The sequence below is a fragment of the Mesocricetus auratus genome, unplaced genomic scaffold (assembly GCF_017639785.1).
Source record: "Mesocricetus auratus isolate SY011 unplaced genomic scaffold, BCM_Maur_2.0 Super-Scaffold_100006, whole genome shotgun sequence".
Taxonomy (NCBI): domain Eukaryota; kingdom Metazoa; phylum Chordata; class Mammalia; order Rodentia; family Cricetidae; genus Mesocricetus; species Mesocricetus auratus.
The window spans coordinates 105164481-105185882 of record NW_024429190.1 but is presented as its reverse complement, the minus strand read 5'-3'; the positions used below and the strand labels follow the sequence as shown (position 1 = coordinate 105185882).

The window sequence follows — 21402 nt, the reverse complement described above, 5'->3', positions numbered from 1 at the left end:
GGCTGAGTTGGCGAGTCACCATTCTCGACAGTGGATTACCCAACCGTCGATCCATAATGTCAGTGTGTCAGAAAACACCCCGGCAGCAGATGCCTCATGACCCAGGGACGGGGGCCCTGGGTTCCTGACTGATGTGTGTGAGATGCATCACTGCTCATAGCCTTCCTGAGAAAAGTGGCGGGGGGTGTCTAGACTGGGTGGCCTATAACCCTCATTATATCCGGACCTCTGGTGTAGCCAATGCAAATGTCTTGGGTGCCCTTCAGAGGGTGGTTACGAACTGAGTGGCTACTGGGTCAAAGGGCACACCCTGCCTGTCGCCTTCTGGCAGCCTCTTCTACTTTCCACACCCACCGCGTCCGTGACATTTTGCAGAACGTCCACATATCTTCAGGTGCTTTGCAGACACGCCTGACCAGGGCTGTTGTGTAAGGGAGGGTCACCTACCCAGCCCGCTCACGAGCAGCCTTTAAAACTTCCCCCCACGGCTGTTTTCCGTGAACTCTGCCCGCACCCCCGAGTCGTGGATGTATTCCAGTCTCTTCCCGTGTACACCTTACAGCCCAAACAGAGCTGTGCGTCTACCCCAGTGGTCGCTTAGACGCAAGCCCCGCCTCTCCAGTTTACTCATTGGTTTGCTCTGCTGAGTGAGCCACTGCATGGCCTGAGCAACACCTCGGAGCCAGAGCCAAAAGCCCTTAGTCGGGTCAGTAATAACAGGGTCTGGGGACCTTGGTGCGTCAAAGGCTGGACTTTCTTAGTTGTATCAAGGATCTCCAGGTGTCATCTTTCATACAGTGGTGAGAATTTGCCTGGTATGTGTGAGCTCCTGGGTTCCACCCACAGGATGTATGTTGTATGTATGCATGCATGCATGCATGTATGTATGTATGTATGTAGCTCCCGGCAGTTGAACTCCCCTCATTGCCTGCTGGAGCAGTAAGTGCACATAACCACTGAGTCCTCTCCAGCCCTCAAGTTCATTTCCTAGGGACGTTATTCAAGTTTGAGGCTGGTGTGGGCCATATGAGTCCCCGTCCCAAAATTAAAGTGAATGAGTAGAGAAATAAACACAGGCTTGGGAGGTGACTCAAAGGAGTAAAGTACTTGTTATTCAAGTGTGAGGACTGCAGTCAGGACCCCTGTTCACCCATGTAAATGTTGGTTGGGCGTGGTAGCCTGCCTATAATCCTGGTTCCTGGAAAGGGACAGAGAATCCTGGAAGAAGCCAAACTAACTGAATTGATGAGCTCTGAGTTCAACTGAGAGACCCTACCTCCCTGTGTAAGGTAGGGAGCCATCGAAGAAAGTACCCGTTGCCAGCCTCGGGCTTTCAATGCAGATGAACACACCCCAGTCTCGAGAGAGGGCTCAGTGGTTAAGAACACATACCACTTTTGAAGAAGACCTGGGTTCAATTCCCAGCACCCATAAGCTTATGACAGGGGCTGGAGAGATGGCTCAGAGGTTAAGAGCACTGGCTGCTCTTCCAGAGGCCCTGGGTTCAAGTCCCAGCAACCGCATGGTGGCTCACAACCATCTCTAATGAGATTTGGTGCCCTGCAGGGATACATGCAGACAGAACACTGTATACATTTATTTTTTAAATAAATCTTTTAAAAACTTGTAACAAATGAACACAGATGTGCACATAACTCCCCACACACCCCATAAACAAACCACAAAGGCTGGGTTGGTGTAGTTGGGAGGCAGAGACAGGAGGATTGTGGCAAGTTCCAGGCCAGCCAATGCTATTTAACGAGACCTTAAAAATCAGAGTGATTTGACTCATCTTTGTAATCTCAGACTCTAGAAGGGCAAGGGATTGCCTTGAGTTTGAGCCCAACCTCAAAGCCTCAAAGGAAGACAGCTCAAAAACTAAATAAGCAGATGAACAAATGGAAGAAGGGGGCAGAGATCCCATTTTAAGAAAATGTTAGGGTTCGAGGGGGATGAATTCCTGTGTCTTAGAGCTGGTTTTAAAGCTGTGGGTAGATTGAGGTTGGTCACAATCCACCCTTTACTGAACCTGTCTGGAGAGATGGAGGCCCAGGGGCGGGCTTTCCTGGGAGAGGGAAGGATGGGTAGGAGGCTCAGCTGGGGAGGGAGCGTCCTGCTGTCTGTCATCCAGTGACTTTTCAGTGGCTGGTCAGCTCTAGAGAGGGTGGGCATCCCTATCCCTGTGTGGCTCAGGCTATCCCAGTGGATGTAGTCAGCTGGTAGGTGGCTATTCATTAAGGCATTTATTTATTTGTTTATTGAAACAGGATCTTGTAAGCCCAGGCTGACTTTTTAAAAGTGCTCCTTGACAGGTGGTGGCAGCACACTCCTCTAATCCCAGTACTTGGGAGGTAGTGACAGGTGCGTCTTTGTGAGTTCAAAGCCAGCCTGGTCTACAGAGCGAGTTTCAGGACAGTCGGAGCTGTTATACAGAGAAACACCCAAACAAAACAAAAAGCAGTCAAACGAAAACAAAATAAGCGCTTGACAAACAAAAACAAAACAAAACCAGCCAAACGAAAACAAAACAAAACGAGCGCTCCCTTTCAGCATTACAGACCTCCTACAGGTCCCCCACTCCCCTTAACTCCAGAGTCTCAAATGCTCTCTCTGGTCTCCAAATCACCTGAACTACAGCTCCTCCCTTGCCTGTCAGGCCTCTCTTCGGGACCTTTCTTTAGGGAAGCAAGTCCACCTCCTCCTCCTGCCCTCGTGCACAACCCTGGAAGCGTAGATTTGTGCGCTCCAGCCACAGGCGGGTCTCGGTGTCCTGGGTGGATCTCTGGTCTGAGGGCTGGGACTGTGGGTGTGAGCAGGCAGGTCACCATGGGTCACTGAGCTGTTTCCCCGCCGAGGGCTGCTGCTGCACTCTGTACTCTCGGTTTCTTTTCCCCTTCATTTTCTTTGCAAAGCACCTTCAGTCAGCGTGAAGATTCCTCCAAGTCATGGGAGACTTTCTGTGGGGAAGGGTGGGACCCTGTGGTTCCCCTCCTGAGTCCCAGGGGCTGTCCTGTTAGTGTCCCCAACAGGGCTTCTGTAATTGGCCCAGGGACCCTGTTGACTGGGGGTGGGGGCAGGATGTGGGGAGCTGTGGCAGATTAGCATGTAGCAGTGGCCTGCCCCTGCTCTGGTAGGAAACTGGAGGTGAGCCCAGGGAGAGTGGGGCCTGTAGTGTGTGTTGCTTTCTTTATTGGGGGGGCGGGTGCTGCAGTGTGGTGGAGGTCGGAGGGCAGCCTCGGGTGTCGGCTCCTGCCATTTACCTCGTTGGAGATGGTCTCATTTCGTCCCGAGTCCACTGGGCTAGCAGCTGGCCTGTGAGCTTCTGGGGAGTCTCCTGTCCCCGACATCTCCTGTCTTGCCCTGGAGTGCCGGGATTATAGATGTGTGCTACTAGATCTGGCTTTATGTGGGATCTGGGGACCTGAACTTAGGTCCTTACGCTTGTACACCAAAGCGCCCTTCCCACCCATCCGTCTCCCCAGCCCTGTTTCTGACGCAGTCGCACAATCACATCCCATAGCATAGCCCACTCTTGAAGGAGGAGCGCTACTGTCCAAAAGTAGTTGTGTGAGAGTCCCCTATGTATGCAAATTTATAGTTTCCGGCAGTCTAGTATATCTCAAATATCTCATCACTGATCAGAAAAATGGCTAATGGGATAATTAACATCTTTTTTATACTGAGCCTGCGAAATGAGGTATTTTTTTCTTTTCATGTGAATGTGTGTGGTGTGCAAACATGTGTGTTTGTATAGTCACATGCGTGGTACACTCATGGGCCAGGTATTCATGAATGTGTGAGTACATGTGCATGTGTGTGTGTGGGTATCAGGAATCTCCCCCAATCAATTTGTCCACCTTATTTTCTTGGAGGCAGGTCCCAGTCAAACCCAGAGCTCTTGGGATATAGCTAGTCTCTCTCACCAGCTGGCTTCGAGGGTCCACTGTCTTCATTTCCGAGCAGTGGAAGCTGCCACACCTCCCCCGCGTTTATGTGAGTTTTGGGGATTTGAACCTCTAGTCCTCTCGCCTGTGTAGCAAGCACATCAACCACTGAGCTCTCTCCAGGCCACAAGAGAGGTTTGCATTCATTTCTTTTTTTTTTTTTTTTCTTTTCGAGACCGGGCTTCTCTGTATTGTTTTGGAGGCTATCCTGGAACTCACTCTGTAGACCAGGCTGGCCTTGAACTCACAGAGATCTGCCTGCCTCTGCCTCCCGAGTGCTGGGATTAAAGGCGTGCGCCACCAACGCTCGGCTGCATTCATTTCTTCATAACCACATTTGACCTGAGATTGCTCAGCCAGAAAAGTGCTCATTGTGCAAGCAGCGGGGCCTGGCCTCTCAATACCTAAAACCTGTATAAGGAAGCCAGGCCTGGTGGTATGGACTTTGCAATCCCAGCACTGGAGGGATGAATGGGTTCCTGGAGTTCACTGGCTGGACGCCTATCTTAGGTGAATTTCAGGCCAGTGAGAAACCTTGTCACAGGGAACAAGGCTCCAAGATTAACCTCGGGCTTCTCAGCATGTACACGCACGAGCACGCACATGTACACACATGTATCCGTACACATACACGCGTGTACACACGCATATACACACAAGCATCACGAACCAGGCTGAGGGCTGCTGCGGCTGTGAGGATGGCTGCAGTTTGTGTTACCGATGCCTTCCTGAAGGCAGGGTTGTTTTGGTAGTAGGTCCCAGGCCTGGCTACTGCCATCCTTGGCCTGCCTCTGCAGTTAGTGTGGGTTGAGACAGTGGCCGCGCTAGGCTGGCACTCGTGTGGGACGTTTGCCTGAAGCCTTGCTTCTGGCGAGCTTTGGAATCTCAGGAGAGGCTGTTTTCAGCTCCTACGTCTCCTCTGTAGCATGAAGTCCCACAACTATGTTTTCTGGGGCACTTGGGTTCTACGTGCAGGGAAGGTAGGTGCCCAGGACCGCTGCGCCTGCCTGGGCTTTGTTTCTGAGCCAGGGCGTTGGAGAATGGCTACAGCCGGCTTAGCCGTGGCCATCACAGATGCAACACCCATGCATTGACTTATCTACTGAAGACTGCCTGCTCACCTCTCTGGGTTCCACTCAGCCGTCAGCTGCCTGTTACCCTGTCCCATGTATGGAGGAACTGCGACTTCTCTCTCAGGGTGGGACTCCTGGCCTTTGCCTCAGGCCTCACAAGACCTTCTCTCTCAACAGGCTCAGCTGGAAGCTCAGAAAGCCACACAGGACTTCCAGAGGGCCACTGAGGTGCTCCGTGCTGCCAAGGAGACCATCTCCCTGGCCGAGCAGCGGCTGCTGGAGGATGACAAACGGCAGTTCGACTCCGCTTGGCAGGAGATGCTGAATCACGCGACTCAGAGGGTAGGGTGACCCGTGTGGATGCTGGTCGTGGGTCCCTGGCCTATATGCTGCATATTGTTTGTCTCCCCACAGGAGTAGAGACCTAGGCTCCTGTAATGGTCATGGGCTGTATGCTTTATGTAGTCTTTGGCTGGCCTGACTTTAAGTCACACTCAGGCATGACAGTCTCCCAGGGACATGTGAGCATAATCTTTCTCTATATTGCCTGAAACTTGTCTGGTTCATATGGTCCCTGAATGTCTTGGCAGTGGAGTCTGGTTTCCCAGAGGGACCAGGATACTCTCCAAGGTCAACTCCTAGTACACCAGAAGGACCAACCCCCCACCCCCACCCCAGCTCACCCCCGTGGAAAGCCCGTTAACAGTCTCAACCTGCCCTTGGGTGTGTATGTCGGTGGGTGAAGTGCCTCGGCCAGAATCAAGTGGGCACTCAGTCAACTTCCCAGGTGAAGTTGGGGTCTGGGGAGTAGCTTGTCGTAGGCATTACTAGCTGGGCGTGGTTGTCATGTGGGATTTATGTCACCATTATTCGGCTCTCTAACTGCTCCCAGGACAGACTTCCTCTCTGGCCACCTTCCTCGGAACTGGAAGCGATGATTGTCTTGGTCTAGGTAGGCTACTAAACAAAATACCGTAAACTGCCTGGGCAGTTTTTTCTCTCACAGTTCTGGAAGCCAGGAAGTCCGCCCAGAGCCAAGGCCGACTTGTGCGGTATCTTAACTTGTTTCTGGCTCTCAGAGGGCCGTCTCTCCTCTTGAACTGACAAGTACGCAGGGCCTTCCTGTGCTAGGCATTGAACCCGGGAATTTTCACGTTGCAGGCAAGCACATCCCCGCCCCCTCGGGGCCCTTGCGTGAAGGGCACTGGTCCTACAGCCCTGTTCCCTCGAGGCCCACAAGTGTCACCACACTGGCGACATTGCTACTCTAGCAGTTAGGGCCACGGTTTGACACTGGGGGCTTGGGTTTGCTGGAGAGGGGCGTGTCACAGACTATCCCTGGATGCTGCTCCCTTCTGCCAGGTACAGCTGTGGCTCTCCTGATTCTTGGTCCCCTGGGTGCCAGCCTGTCCTCCCACGAGGCCACGGGGCTGTTAAAGGGCAAGCGGATGAGCTGCAGTCCCTGGGTGCAGACTGTAGCTTTGGTTTCAGTGAGTGACAGGAAGGCTGCCTGTCGGAGTCAGTCAGTCCCTGTGGCTGCTCCCCCCCCCCATCAGAGCCACCTGCCACAGTTGCGCAAAGTCCCTGGGGGTTCTGATGATTAAAGGTGGCCTTGAGTATCTTTAAATAGAAAAGCCTGACATACAAATGGCTTCAGGAGGCAGATCGGACTTGACTTTCTACCAACTCTACCTGGGGCTGTGGACAAGATGCCTGTGGCTTGTGGCCGTGAGCTTCCTGCCCCCTGGTGGCCATGATGCTTGTAGACCCAGCAAGGCTGAGAAGATTCTTACTGGGTCAGCTGTAGACAAACCTAAAGGGGAGGCTGGGAAACGTGCGAAGCCAAGCCTGGTAGAGGAAAAGAAGCAACTAAACCAGCCGCAGGAAACCTGCCTTTCCTCTTGAACCTCTTGCCCTCCAAAGCTGTAGACCTGTAGCAGCATTTCAGAAATCACCAAATGAACCTGCGTATGGTGGTGTATGCCTATAATGCCGGAGGGGTGGGGATCAAGGCTAACCTGGGCTACGTAGGGAACCCTACCTTTTAAGGAAGGAGAAAGAAAACACTGCATCTGTTACTATGAAATAAGAAAATCCACATTTTAGCCATGGGGCTGATGGTAGTGGGTTAGACTCCTGAGACCCTCACACTGTCCACATGCTTAGTCTTTGGAAACAGTGTTCTGGGGTCCGCATAAAACAGTCTGCTGGAGCTTTACGAGATAGCGTCAGACCTCCTCAGGTCAGTTGGAGCTTTGTAGAGTGCAGTCTTCCTTGCCAGTCGCCTGGGCCCTGCCGCGCTGTCTGAACCCCCAAATAACACACAGGACACTATATTAATTATGAAGCTGATGGCCGTTTGCTTGGTTTCTTACTGGCTATCTCTGACTTAAGTATTTACCCCATAACTGTTAATCTAAGTATTTCTCTTACCGGAGAAAAGGGTCCGGACCTCTTACTCTGGCGGTCTACATGGTGTTTCCCTCTGCCTCTCGTTCCCAGAATCCTCCTTGACTCCTAGTCCCGCCTATCTTGTTTCCCTATTGGCCAACAGTGCTTTATTCAACAACCAATAAGAGAGACAGATTTACAGAATGACATCTCCCATCAGGGCTTCACAGTGGCCCATGGGCCACCGGATATGTACCCTCTGGCCACCAAAACAAAGGACCCAGGCATCTGGTTCCTGTGCTATGGTGGCCGCAACCTGTGTGAACCAGCAGGGAGTTCTGAGTCACAGGCTTGGCCTTCCCTTCAGGGGTGGCGTTTCCTTTTTTTTGGTTCCATCATGGTTGCATAGCCCTAGGAAGAATCTCCTTGAACTGGTGAGAAATGATTCTCTCCTCAGAGCAGATGGCTCGGTAGTACAAGCACTTGCCCTTAGCCTGTAAGAAGCCAAATCCATCCCTGGTAACGGGGGAAAAAAACCATAAAAGTGCTCTGGAGACCACAACCTTTCCCCTACATCTCGATACGCTATTTGGAGCCTCAGCCTGCTGGGTAATGTAGACCCAGTCCTTCCTGCAGTCCAGATGCTCATGTTTGGCTCTGAAGTGGCATGAGTGACTGTGACCCTCTGTCTGAAGTGAGCATTCCTCCCAGTGGGAGTTCTATGGACCGTTTCCCAGACCTCGTGGGGCTAGCATGCCGCCAGGGCTGCCTTAGCAGAAGACCGTGCAGGGACTAGCTGACTCATGGAGACGCCAGAAAGCCTGTTTCCTTGGGGAGTGGAGTTTCTTATAGCATTAGATGGCCGTACTTGAAGCTTTAGCAGAAGCTAACACCCTAGGTGCTCAGGAGCCCCGATATCCTCCTCTAGTGGTCACATGTGACATCACAGACAGGCCATGGGGACAGTTCTCGGTTAGTTCCAGCATCACTGCCAAGCCTGTAGCTGAGCAGCCTCCCCTGGGGCACACGGCTGTGTCTGCCGTTTCTCAGCACCGGAGGGAGTTTTGGCGGCGGAGACATTTCCAGCACTTGACTGCTTTGATATTGAAGCAGTCTTTTGGGGAAGGCAGCGGCTTTCAATTTTCCGAGACAGGAGTGCTGGCAGCCTGGCAGAGAGAAATTGGCTTTCCCGATGCCTACTATGGAGGGCCAGGTGGCAGAAGAGGGAAATGTGGCTTGGACTCGGGAAGGCAATCCTTGTTGATAAGCTGGCAGCAGGGGCCCCTGGAGAGAAGAGGTGGCCAGCCTCTCCTCCAGGCTTCCAGGATGGCCATGAAGGCTGGGATGGAAGACTGCTTGAAGGGGGTCAAGGGCCATCTAATGCCCCCTCCTTAGTGTAGAGCAAACAGTCTGGAGCTGTTCAGTGAGGCCGTGAGGAGATGGGAAAGCCCCTCTCCACCTGGATAGATGCTTCAGGTTAGAGAGAGGCTGTGGATGGGGCCCCAGGACGAGGCCCATGTCGGGAGAATATTCTAAACTGCCTGAATGAAGGAGAAGACCTCTTTCACCTTAGACAGTTGGTTTCCTTGAGCTAAGTTCACCTTTGGCCTTCTAGCTCAGAGAGGGGTGGAGAGAGCTGAGCACCACTGCCCATCTCCTGTGTGTCCCGTGGGGGTCATACCATGGCAGTGGCAAATGGGGCGTATGGATGCAGAAGAAAGCTGAAGCCTGTTAGAAGTGTCTCGTCCAAGCTGGGCGTGGTGGTACATGGGGTTAACCTGTACCATGTACCAGATGGTACAGGGGATATGTGGAGAATACAGCATCTCAGATAATGAAACCAAAACCAGTTACACACTTACTCCCACCAACTGCCCAAAATGCCACATACTCAAGACCCCTCTCCAAATGCTGCCTCTGCTGTCCCAGCTCTTCTGAGTGGCCAGAGCCAGCCCAGCCGCCTGGATCCTACACTGGGATCTTTGAATAATAATACATACTGCAGCAGGAGTTTTCATACCCTGCTAGACTATCACCTCCAGGTTTGGCCTCTTGTTTTTGTTTTTGTTTTGTTTTGTTTTGCCCCAGTAGGTGCTTGACCAGTGAGAAGGGGTGGCAGTAAAACAGAAGAGTACCTTGTAGAGGTGGGAACAAGGATCTGAGTCTGGACTAAATACCTGACCAAGGGGGGAGCCAGGGGTGGCCCAGGGAAGGCTTTCCTCCATGGCTCCGTCTCTGTTGCTCCATGCTGGCCCTGCATTTCTTGGGGGGGGACTTCTGTCTGTCCCTGGGACCCCGACTTTGCCTCCCCGTCATGCCTGACTTCCCGCCCCCATCACTGCACACAGCTATGCGTGACTCTAGGCTGCAACTGGAGGGAGCTCCTTGGTTGCCTGGGCAACCAAGGTGACATGCTTGGTGGCCATGGGGCAGGAAGCTCCGTGTGTAGTGGTGGGGTATCTTTGCAGAGCTGGAGGCCGCGTAGATGGAGAGGGAGATGCACACGGAGTACAGTGATAAGGCAAATAGTTTACGGTGAGACACACGGCGTTGCCGGCAGTACAGCCGAGCGTGCCTGGGGCATGTGGGCGTTTAAGTTGAGGCAGCCATTCGGCCTGTTTGCAGCCCGGGAGCTGAGGCAGAATGAGGGCCTGTGTCCAGCTGGGGAGCGCCTGCTTCTCCCAGGAGACACTTCCTGTTCAGCGGCTTTTCGGTTGTGTCTACTCCGGGTGGATCCATTCAGTTACGTACAGAAATCCTCGCCTCTGATGTGTAGTCTGAGAAGCATGGGTTTAACGTGGCTCTTCCCGCCAGCCTGGTCCCTGAGCTGCGTCAGTCCCAAATGAACACGCAGGACGCTACATTAACTATAAAGCTGTTGGCCGTTTGCTGTGGTTTCTTAATGGCTAGCTCTGACTTAATTATTAACGCATAATTACTAATATATGTTTTTATAAGGTCTTATCTTACCGAGAACGCCAGACTTGTGTCCTCCAGTCCCGGGATCATATGGCGACTCTCTACTTTTTGACTACATTTCCCAGAATCCTCCTCAACTCCTAGTCCCACCTATCTTGCTTCCCTATTGGCCAACAGTGTTTTATTTATCAACCAATCAGACAAACATATACACAGAAGGACTCCCCCCCCAATCACATGGGGTTTTCAGTCTCCGTAAAATTAGGTCAATAATTCAATAAAAGCCCAGCCCGGTGGTGGCAAGTACCTTTACTCCTAGTACTCAGGAAGCAGAGACAAGATCTCTGTGAGTACAAGGCCAACCTGTTCTACCAAGTGAGTTTCTGGATGGCCAGAACTGTTACACAGAGAAATCCTGTCTCAAAAAACTAAAATAATAATAATAATAATAATAATAATAATACGACTCATTTAACACTTAAGATTCAAGACTAGACTGGAGTTACTGCTGTTTCCCCAAGTGTCAAGCATGAGACACTATTAGTGTATTTTGTTCCATTGTGTTAGAATGAAAAAGGGAAGGATTCTTCTAACTCCCAAGGAGTTGCTTTAGTCAGCAGGTTGCCTCGCTACAGCCTGACTCTCTTCTCTCCTCTTTTCCTCAGAAATTACTATACCTTTATAAAACACACATTGTAATAAGGTGAAAGCATAATTATTATTCCACAAGCATAAAAACATTATCATGGCAGTGGTTTGACCTGATAAAGGAAGAAATTTTTATGTTATACTAGCTCCTGATAATTTGGATTCCAGTAATTGGATTTAGTCATTGATCAAAAAAAAAAAGGAAAAAGAAAGAAATGACCCACAGCTTAGTCAACAGGGCAGTCTGAGGGAGTCACTCCTTCCCGAGCGACCCCATCTTAAGTCAAGCTGACAACAATTAACCAGCACTGTTGGCCCCTTGTCAGTTTGATACACGAGCCCATCATTGTTAGACCATGGTCCCGAGACCTCTTACTAATATCACAGTGTAAAATACAGGCCAGAGCCAGGCATGTGGTGCACACCTTTCATCCCAGCCTTCAGGAGGCTGACGCAGATGGATCTTTGAAAATTCAAGGTCAGCTGGTCCTACAAATTGAGTTCCAGGTCAGCCAGAGCTATACAGTAAAGACCCTGTCTCAAAAACAATAAAATACAGCCAAACATTTCAGAGTGCCCTGGTGGGCTGGAGAGATGCCTCAGCAGTAAATAGCACTGGCTGCTCTCCCAGAGGACTCAGGCTCTGTTCCCAGCACCCACCTGTTGACTCATAACTGCCTGTAAGTCCAGTTCCAGGGGAATCCAACACCCTCCTCTGGCTTCTACAGGCAACAGGCGCTCGTGTGGTACACAGACATACATGCAGGCAAAACACTCACATAAAATAATAATAATTACGTCTAAAAATGTTTTTAAATGTCCCATTGTCAAAAAATTCAGCACAAAAAGTCCAAACAAAGTCTCTTAACTCTGGATTCTTGTTTTAAAAAAAAAAGAGTTAAATACTTTCTTCAGAGGGAATATAGAAACAAGTCAAAGAGAAGCCCAGCATCCAGCAGTCTGAACTGAATTCTATAGCTCTTTGTCCGGTGTCTGGAACTCACTCATCGTCTGATCCACAGGGCCCCACGTCTCCAGCGCCGCCACGCACAGCTTGTCTCCTAGCCTCGGGCAGCCTCCACTCTGTCCTTCCTTGTGCTTGTCCCATAGTCCTGGCTCCTCCCATATCCTGGGGTCTCCACCTTCACCAGTGACTTCTCCTGACTGCTCATGATGCCAGCCGGTCCTGTTTTCTTTCCTGATCGCACCAGTCCCAGGGGTCACCACTGAACCATGGCTGACTGGACGGCAGATGATGCCAGTGACCTTTCCATGAACCTCCTCTTACCCTCAAGTCACAGACACCACAGACAGGGCTCTCTACAGGTGTCCTGCCGGGGTCTCCCGGAGAGTAGCCAAGGGCCACTCCTCCTCCCGCCCCTCCTCTCGGGTTAACAGAGACTGACCCGGTGGCCTCGCCATCCCTCTGGTTCTGCAGTGTATGGCAGCTATACAGAGAAGACGGGTCAGTAGCTGCCCGCGCAGGCCAGGCCTTGCTCTGATGCTTCTTTAAAAACAGGGAAGACCACGCTGTCGCGGCTCTCCTCGGTTTGCAGGGCTCAGGACTCTTGCTGTTGTATTATCCACAGGGTTAGTTCCGTGTTCCACCAGAACCCTGCCTTTCTCTTGATGGTGGATTTTTGCAAACCTCAAACTCTAATATGAACACCTTTCATTTTAATTTTAATTATAACTGGTTAAATGTGAAGTCTGACTCCCTTTGTGTTCCGGACTTTTCTGTGCCCAGCTAACTTCAGGACCTTTGGGCTTTTCTGGCGCTGTTTGGCCATTTGCCTGTCCCATCAGGCTGGCCCCAGGCTTCTCCCAGATTCCACAGGTCCATGCGGAAGGAAATAGATAACGGTTGAATCTGGGTATTTCACAGATTTCTCAGGATTTTTTTCACGTTTTGATTTTACTTCCCAGTCACTGTTATAGTCAACTTGGGTATGTTATCCGGCAGGCTAACGTATACGTTTTCAAAACCGTATCAGGAAGAAAGCGGATCCTGTGTTACCGACATTTAATCTTGATCTTCTGTAGATTTACTCAAGGGAAACCTCTTTCTGTTTTCTTAAATGACTCGAGTATAAGCCGTATATGCCAGCCGGGGAGCCGTCCTGGGCTTGCCCAGGCTGACCTCTGCTGTCGTTTGAAAGGTCATGGAGGCGGAGCAGACCAAGACGAGGAGTGAACTGGTGCACAAGGAGACTGCAGCCAGGTACAACGCGGCCATGGGCCGTATGCGGCAGCTGGAGAAGAAGCTCAAGCGGGCCATCAGCAAGTCCAAGTAAGTCTGGGCGCGCTCTTCCCTGGGCGGGAGCAGCTCTCGTCTGCATCCGCCTCTTACCCACTTCCACTGAGGGGCTGCCTAAGCAAGCACTTTATATAGCTAGGCCCTGGAGCTCCCTGCCTAGTGCCCTGTGCCTCAGCCGTCATATGTGACACCCATCGCTGCTGCCGTGGGCAAGGGGGGCCGGCAGGAGAATTGCTCCAGATTCGACTCTCATGGGCCACACAGAAAAAGGAATTTCCAAAGCAAACCATTATCTACCTGGCCTATAGGCTGTGCTTGGGGGTGGGGAGGACGACTCGGCTTGTACTCCCAGCTCTGTAGCTGATGGTATGGACCGGACAAGGCCCTGTCCCTCGGTTTACCTGTCAGCGTAGCAGGGGTGAGTTCTGCTCTGCATTCCGTGGTCTCCGTGGACTGAGAGCTGGTGAAACGCTACAAGACTGGCCAGTGGCGCTTTCCCCAAGCTCTTCTCCCTAGTGTGTTGACAGAGTAATGGTTAGAGTGGGAAAACATGGCTGGAGGGACAGGGTCCCCGCTTCATTCCCTGGGCCTCCGGGAGGACCCAACAGTGAATCAGAGCTGGGACAGAAAGCATTTGCTAAGCTATTGTCTGCTCCTCTTGGGACTGGGCAGCCAGAAGCTTGACAGAGAACCTGTGTTCAGGTGAGAGGACGCACAGGGTGAGTAAGAGGAGTTACTAAAGGGAGAGGTTGATCCTGTCTGCTCTGAACTGCCCCCGTGTCTTCTCCGGGGCTTGCCCTCAGATTTCTCACACGCATCTATAGAAAATGTCCGTGTTTGCTACTGTCCTTGAGTAGACAGATATATGGGACCGTCTCGGGGGACACCACTGGGAGAGGTGGTGAGGGTCCCTGGAAGCCCCTCCCTTCCCCTACCCCGTGGCTTAGGGAGAAGCCTTCCAAGCTGCTCGCCTTGCTTGGTGTGAATGCATGGAGTTTAAAGTCCCCGGTGCCCCCCTGTGCTCTCCTCTCACACTCAACCTGCCCCTCATCACTAAGGAAACAAAATCCCCGCGGCCACACTCTGCCAGCCTCTCCAGATACCTTTGGATGCCTCTTTTCTGCCTATGAGACTAGATGCCAGTCAGTGCCTTCCGTGGAGTGGCTTCAGGGGCTCTGGCGGGTCCACCCCTCCTTCCCGTTGCTTTGGTCACATCCCTTCCCTTGTTCCCCATCGCTGACGCCCATGCTCACATTCCTCTTACCTGGACATCCCGTGGGCACCTACCATACTTCCTCTGCACCTCGACGGGGCTGATGTCCACTCTGTTTGGTCACTAAAAGGAGCTCATGCCCACATCTCAGATGTTTCCTTAGGCGCCAAAGCGGTCCTGCAGTGTGTTGTCACCCGCCATTACAGATGCGGGACTCGCTCAGACACCAGAGCTGCTACCAAGTGCCAGCTCTTCTGTCTGACCCGGAGTCCAGGGGACTCCACTTTTTCCTTTCCTGTGACCTGGTTGCTTCAGCGGCTGGCACCTGGCCTTGATCAGGGAGCAAGAGGGCTGACTTGAGGCTGAGGATGTCCTGCTGTGCCCAGCTGACACGGAGTGGTGTCTCTTCCTCCCACAGTTGGTCTCAGCAGAGGGAAAGTTTTTTTTTAGCACTTGTTGTTCAGCCCCTCTTCTTCTATTGGTCAGTAGATCCAAGCAGTCTCCCTAGAGTAAAATGAACCAGGATGCAAGGTTTCCAGAATCCTGAGGAGGCTACTGACCTTACGTATCTATTGAGGCCTTGGGCCAACCAGTAGCTCTGCCGGTGTCTTTGTCACTGCCGTGGCCTAAATCCTGTATGGCCCGACCAGCTGACATGGATGTATCTGCAGGAGTTCACCATGAGATCCTAGTCTTATATTTTCTTCCTGTCTTCTGCAGGCCTTATTTTGAGCTCAAGGCTAAGTACTACGTGCAGCTGGAGGTATGTGTGACCTTGGATTTGCCACTGTGTTGTTCTCCAACCCTCCCCACACTCAAAACTCGACTTTAGTGTGGTATGGCAGGCCTTTGGGTGACCCAAGTGCTGTGAGAGGAGAATGGAGAAATGTATTCCTAGGCTTTGGTTCTCAGATAGTCTTGGGTGTTGTCTGGAGCTAGTGCCCCCTGCTCACTGAATCACACTAAACTTACTAGGTCTCAGTGTGAGCTCCCAAGGTCAGTAGTCCCGGAAACTTTTTGGTAGTACAGTTCCCAGGCTCTGCACCCTGCTCTCAGAACCTTTGGGGTTGGGTCAGCCATCTGCATTGTAAGTGGCCCTACAGGTGATTCAGATACAAGACGAAGAACTCTGTCTGGGACCAAGTAAGGAGGCTACGGGACTTAGGTGTCTCCTGTTCCTTCCCTGGGGGCCACATTGTATTAATTACCATTTCTGCCTAGTCTCATCTATCACATGGACTGGTGTGGACATGTACTGATTTTCTTTTCTTTCTTTTTTTAAAGATTTATTTATTTATTATGCATATAGTGTTCTGGCATGCATGCCAGAAGAGGGTGTGAGATCTCATTACAGATGGTTGTGAGCCACCATGTGGTTGCTGGGAATCGAACTCAGGACCTCTCGAAGACTAGCCAGTGCTCTTAACCTTTGAGCCATCTCTCCAGCCCATGATTTTTTTTTTTTTATAGTGAATGGGTAGCTATGATGAAAGTAATGGGATCCTCCTTAAGACCATCATGATCATGTCGGGCATTTTAGGGAGTTCTGTGTTGTAGTCATGTGAAGCCCCTCTCTCAATGGGGATAGAGGCAGAGTCACTTTGGCTGGCTCACCGGGTCCTCCGCCTTCCCATTAGCAACTGAAGAAGACAGTGGATGACCTTCAGGCCAAGCTGGCCCTGGCGAAAGGCGAGTACAAGGCGGCCCTGAAGAGCCTGGAGAGGATCTCTGACGAGATACATGAGCGGCGGCGTTCCAATGCCATGGGTCCTCGGGGCTGTGGCGTGGGGGCTGAGGGCAGCGTCTCATCCGTGGAGAGTCTGTCTGGGAACAAGCCTGAGCCTGATGCCATTTCTGGTGAGTGTCTCCGGCAGGGACCACACAGCGTGTGTGATCTGCTTTCAGGGCCGCAGTCCCTATCCTTTGCCCATCTTTGCTGGAGAACGGGAGAACTGGGCAGCCCTGCGGGCTGTTTGGGTGGTTTCTCGTGTTTTGTGGGACACTGTGTTCGTTGGCTTGCTGCTGAATGTTAGCATTCTGTGGTCAGGTAAGTTTGGGAAGTGTCCCTGTTCCACCTCCACCCCTCTTAAAGAGCCTAAGTACACATTAGAACATTCACGACTTTAAGAAGTTGAGGACAGATTTAAAAGGGACTTGGGGCCCAGGTTTGACTCCGACCCCACTTTACCACTGCGTGTGGGCTATAGTGGGCCTTCATGCGGGACACTGTGTGATGGGGACAGTGTCTCCTGTGCTGTGTAGCGTGCTGAGGAGGGTTGTGAGAAGTGACAGCTGGCAGGCCTCCCTGGGGTCTGACCACACGGGTCTCGTCTGTCCGGGGATGTCCTGTGCAGATAGGATAGAGAATTTAGTGTGTGCTTATCATCAAGAAAACTACACTGTGACACTCAACACTTCACGGCTTTTCTTTTCCCGTGGAATGATCTGTTGTGGCTGCTTTAGGCCTCATCCTCGGACGTTCTGTGTAGGAGTGTCTTCCCTACGTGTGTCTGTGTGTACCGCATGCTTGCCAGGTGTTAGAAGAGGATGTCGGGTCCTCTGGAATTGCAGGCAGTTGCGAGCTTCTGTGTGAGTGCTGGGAATCAAACCTGGGTCCTCTGGAAGAGCAGCAGGTGTTCTTCACCTCTGGGCCATCTCAAGCCCCATCCTCAGCAATTCTTGAAGGCCATCAGCAGATGCTGAATTGCCAGGCTGAAGGGAAATGAAATTATAATGCAATCAATGGCTATGAGGGAGTTACTTTATACGTCACTTCATTAGTCCTGCCTGTAGAGCGTGACAAGGCCACACAGTCAGAAATGGAGTTAGGATCTGAATTCATTCTGCCTGTCTGAAGCAGTATAGTGCTTATAACAATCCTCTCTGGAATGCTATAAGGTCATTTTTAAAGATGTCATAGGCGTAAAGGGAACTAGGAAGGGTCTTAGAAGCGAGAATGCAGGCTGAGAGACTGAAAAGAATATGGCGTCTCTGCGCCTCGGCTATTCTGATCCACAGACTCGGGCACAGTCAGAACACTGAGAATGAGTGTTGTTCTTTGTTGCAAACAGCTGAGGGCGTCTCATGAGATCAGAAGATGCTACAGACATTCCGGCAGCTCTTGCTGCGTATGCCAGAAGGAAGACCTCCAGTCTTCGCTGTAAGATTGCCTCTGTTGTCGGACACATTACAAAGGGCTAGTGTCTAAATTTATCTGTCTCCCCTTTCCTTCAGTGCTGGGGATGGAAACCTTTGTATGTACTAGACGTGCACTCTGCCCTAGCCATGCCTAGCTAGCCTTTCCCTAGGTAGCACTTGCTGGCACAGATTATAGAGCAGGAGTGAAGTTCCTCTAGAACACCGACTTTGCCCAGGAGCTAACTGCTGCCGCTTCCTTTCAAATGCTGTGGAGGCTGGTGAGAAGGCTCAGGAAAGGTGTAGGCCCAGCAGACTCCATGCTGTGGGACTGCCTGCCCACAGAGAGCATCAAGCCTTTAGGAACTGGGGAGCTACTTAGCAGACTCCGTGTGACTGATGTCCTCTCTCATCATAGTGGCTTCCGAAGCCTTTGAAGACGACAACTGCAGCAACTTAGTGTCTGAAGATGACTCAGAAACCCAGTCTGTATCCAGCTTTAGTTCAGGACCGACGAGTCCATCGGAAATGCCTGACCAGTACCCTGCAGTAGCAAGGCCCGGCAGCTTGGATCTGCCCAGCCCCGTGTCCCTGTCTGAATTTGGAATGATGTTTCCAATTCTGGGCCCTCGAAGTGAATGCAGCGGGGCCTCCTCCCCCGAATGTGAGGTAGAACGAGGTAAGTTGCAGCCCAACTTGTGTACTGTCTATACCTTTGCTCGGGGCTCTTCTGGGGCCCCTGCCTGGCCGGCTTCAATCACACAGAACTGAGGTCCCGTGTCTCTCCTTAGAACAGTCCTCTACAAAAAGATAGCACACTAAGGAATAAATGCCGTGCATCATCCAGTGCTGGAGAAACCCGAGATGCCTGGTGGGCGGCAGTGGGAACCACAGAGGCTGGCTCAGGCGGCTGATGCCAGTGCCTGTGGGACTCTTGGAACTGTCAACTCCCATTTGGCAACCTTTGTATCTCCACAGGAGACAGAGCGGAAGGGGCTGAGAATAAAACGAACGACAAAGCCAACAACAACCGAATTCTCGGCAACAGCAGCAGTGGTGGCGGCAGGGGCAGGAGCAGAAGCAGCACGTCCCTTGAGGGCCAGGCCCTGGAAACCCGTATGAAGCAACTCTCCCTACAGTGCTCAAAAGGAAGAGATGGGGTTATTGCTGACATAAAAATGGTGCAGATTGGCTGATCCAACCAGGGCTGTGGCCCATGTGCAAATCACATTTACACATGAAACTCAAGAAACATCGTGCCAATAATCATTTAACCTAAGCCAAATAGTTTGCATTTACTCTCAACTGCACTAACCAGGTTTCAGTGACCTTGAGGGCTGAAGAATTCCCCCTCTGATAAGAGCTCTTGGGCTGGCGTGTTCTTCAGAGCAGAGCCATTGCAGGTGAACTGTGACCAGGGTCACGGCCTTTGCAGAACGCTCCCTGTGGCGGCAGTGTGGAAGCAATAACTAGTTTCTGTGAAGGAACCGGAGCCAGGAGGAGAACTGGACACTTAGCCAGACTGGGATCACTTAGCCCACATCTCTGTCCCCTCTTCCCTCTGTTTGGGGAAACTGAGATGTTTTCTCCATTGTATCACAGGGCGCCAAAATAATTTTAAAACTCACACAGACACACACTCAAGTGTTCAGAACACATTGTTTGGACCTGGTGGAAGCTTAAGAGCAATGGTGAGAACATGAATTATCTTCTTTCACCCGTGGTGCTCAGAGGGAGATTTTAAGAAAGCATGTCTTCTGGGACACCCACGGACCATATCCTAGGAAGCTACCGTGAACCGCACTTTTGGGGGGTGGGAAAGGTGAGTGAATGCCAATGTGGGGATGGGTCAGGAGGTGGCAGGGACATAGCGTAGAGGGGATTGGTGGCCGTGGGAGGTTCTATAGCCTGACCGTGGCCTGACCGCCGAGGGGGGTTTATTCTAAGACAAGTGCATGTGAAGAATGGTTGCCACTGTTCTCTCTAGACTGACAAGTTGATTTCTCTTTAGGCTGTAACTTCTACAATAATTGCGATTATTTAAGGGTTATGCTGCACCTAGTATTTCTTAGAGGAAACGGTCCTTAAAGCTAGGAAAGGGAGTGGGCATGTTACTGGCAGAGGCTGGTAAATAGAAGCAATGGATGTCATGATAATAGTAGCGTGTTTAGACTTACTGTTTATGGTTATGCATATTTGGGGCACTGTATTTTATTTGTCCTGTTTTATTGATTTGGCTTTTCTGAAGAAAAAAGCACCCCCCCATTTCAAATTGTCTCTTAATTCTGTCATAGCTTGTATATTTTAGCTATGTGTGTATAGCTTCATACAACAGTGGTGTCTCCTTTTTTATTGATGAATATAGTATCCTAATTACAAGGTTATTTTGTACTTGTTTTAATACCTTGAGGGTAATAAAAACTAAGAAAACTTTGTGACTTCAGATGAGAAAGCCCACTGTTGTCTTACTCTGGGAAATGCTGTTGCTTTAAGAAAGACCATGAGTTCTGTGGGCATCTGCTCTCATTTTCAGATAAGGTGGTAATCCTGGTCATTTAAGATCAATCCCAAGGCCTGGATTCGAATTCCACTCATGATGTTACACAGGTGAGCACCGAGGAGAGACAGGCAGGCAGCCACAGGTGACATTCAGCTTCACTGGTTAGAATATTCTCCTGGGGGAGGGGTGGGATAGGGGCTAACATCCTGCAATATGGTTTCATCTGTCAGTCTGGTTTTACACTTGGGCACTTTTTCAAGGGAGTACCAGATTTTAATGTCTATGCTGCACACTGAAATGTGTTGTGGGATAAATGCCTATTTAGTGTTGCCTATTAGTTAATACTCTCAGTTGCTGGAAGTCCCTTCCAACTGCTCTGTTCTCTGCAGCTGAGACTTCACGCATTTCCCCTTCCTGCCAACGTTTATGAGGTAAAGTTGTGTGGTCTGATGTTCAGGATACACCACGGGGGATTTCTGGCTCACATATCTGTCACCCTGAATGTTGTTTCTTCCATTTGCCTTTTACGTGGGAGTCACACAATAAAATCCCATGAGCATGTAGAAGATGGAATTTTCTTGTGCTGGGAAGCATAGCACTATATCCCTTAATTGGGCCTCTTGCTTCAGTTCCCCATCCCCATCGGCCTGGGAGAGCACAACCTCCCTGTTTCCTATCGCTTCCTCACATTTCTAAGTTGAAGCAGGCCTCTCGTCATCTCTGCAGTGTTGGGATTCACTGCTCTTTGACTCCTATCTTCTAGCAATCTCTAATTTTTCCCTTTTTAAAAAACCTGTTCCTCAGCCAGGCGTTGGTGGCACATGCCTTTAATCCCAGCACTCGGGAGGCAGAGGCAGGCGGATCTCTGTGAGTTCCAAGACAGCCTCCAAAGCGATACAGAGAAACCCTGTCTTGGGGGGGAAAAAAAAACCTGTTCCTCTATTGTGCTTCTGATTCAATGAAGTCACCTTCCTACAACACAAATCCAATTGTCAATTCCAACTGCCACTTCCAGCCTGCTGTCCCACATGCAAAGCAGCTGGGCTGCAGGTTGTGATCCTTCAGGCTCGTGTCCCCAGCTGTAAAAAGAAGTAATAGTGCCTGTACTTGGCTTAGCCACTGGGAAGATTAAAAAGAGTATGCATGATGAGTAAGTTCATAGCAAAATATAACTCCTGGCTACTTTTCTATTCTGTATTTGAAGCTTCAAGTTCAAATGGGAGGGGAGGGAAGTGAGAGAGAGAGAGACTGTGACTGTGTCTGGTCCAGCCTTACCTGTACACTTGTACTCTCCACAGAGCTTGATTACAGGATCCGATTCT

The 21402-nt window shown here is 51.0% G+C and overlaps 1 protein-coding gene across 1 annotated transcript in view; it reads left to right on the top strand.

Annotated features, from left to right (window-relative positions):
* The window catches only part of Sh3bp5 (SH3 domain binding protein 5), a 67856-nt gene extending 47833 nt beyond the window's left edge, over positions 1–20023 (top strand). Inside the window, exons 4-9 of the mRNA XM_005085228.4 lie at positions 5195–5359; positions 13135–13265; positions 15166–15208; positions 16083–16302; positions 17999–18259; positions 18559–20023. Coding sequence (XP_005085285.1) covers positions 5195–5359; positions 13135–13265; positions 15166–15208; positions 16083–16302; positions 17999–18259; positions 18559–18776 — 1038 coding nt within the window. The 3' untranslated portion in view covers positions 18777–20023. The remainder of the gene's footprint in view (positions 1–5194; positions 5360–13134; positions 13266–15165; positions 15209–16082; positions 16303–17998; positions 18260–18558) is intronic.
* Positions 20024–21402: the final 1379 nt, after the last annotated feature.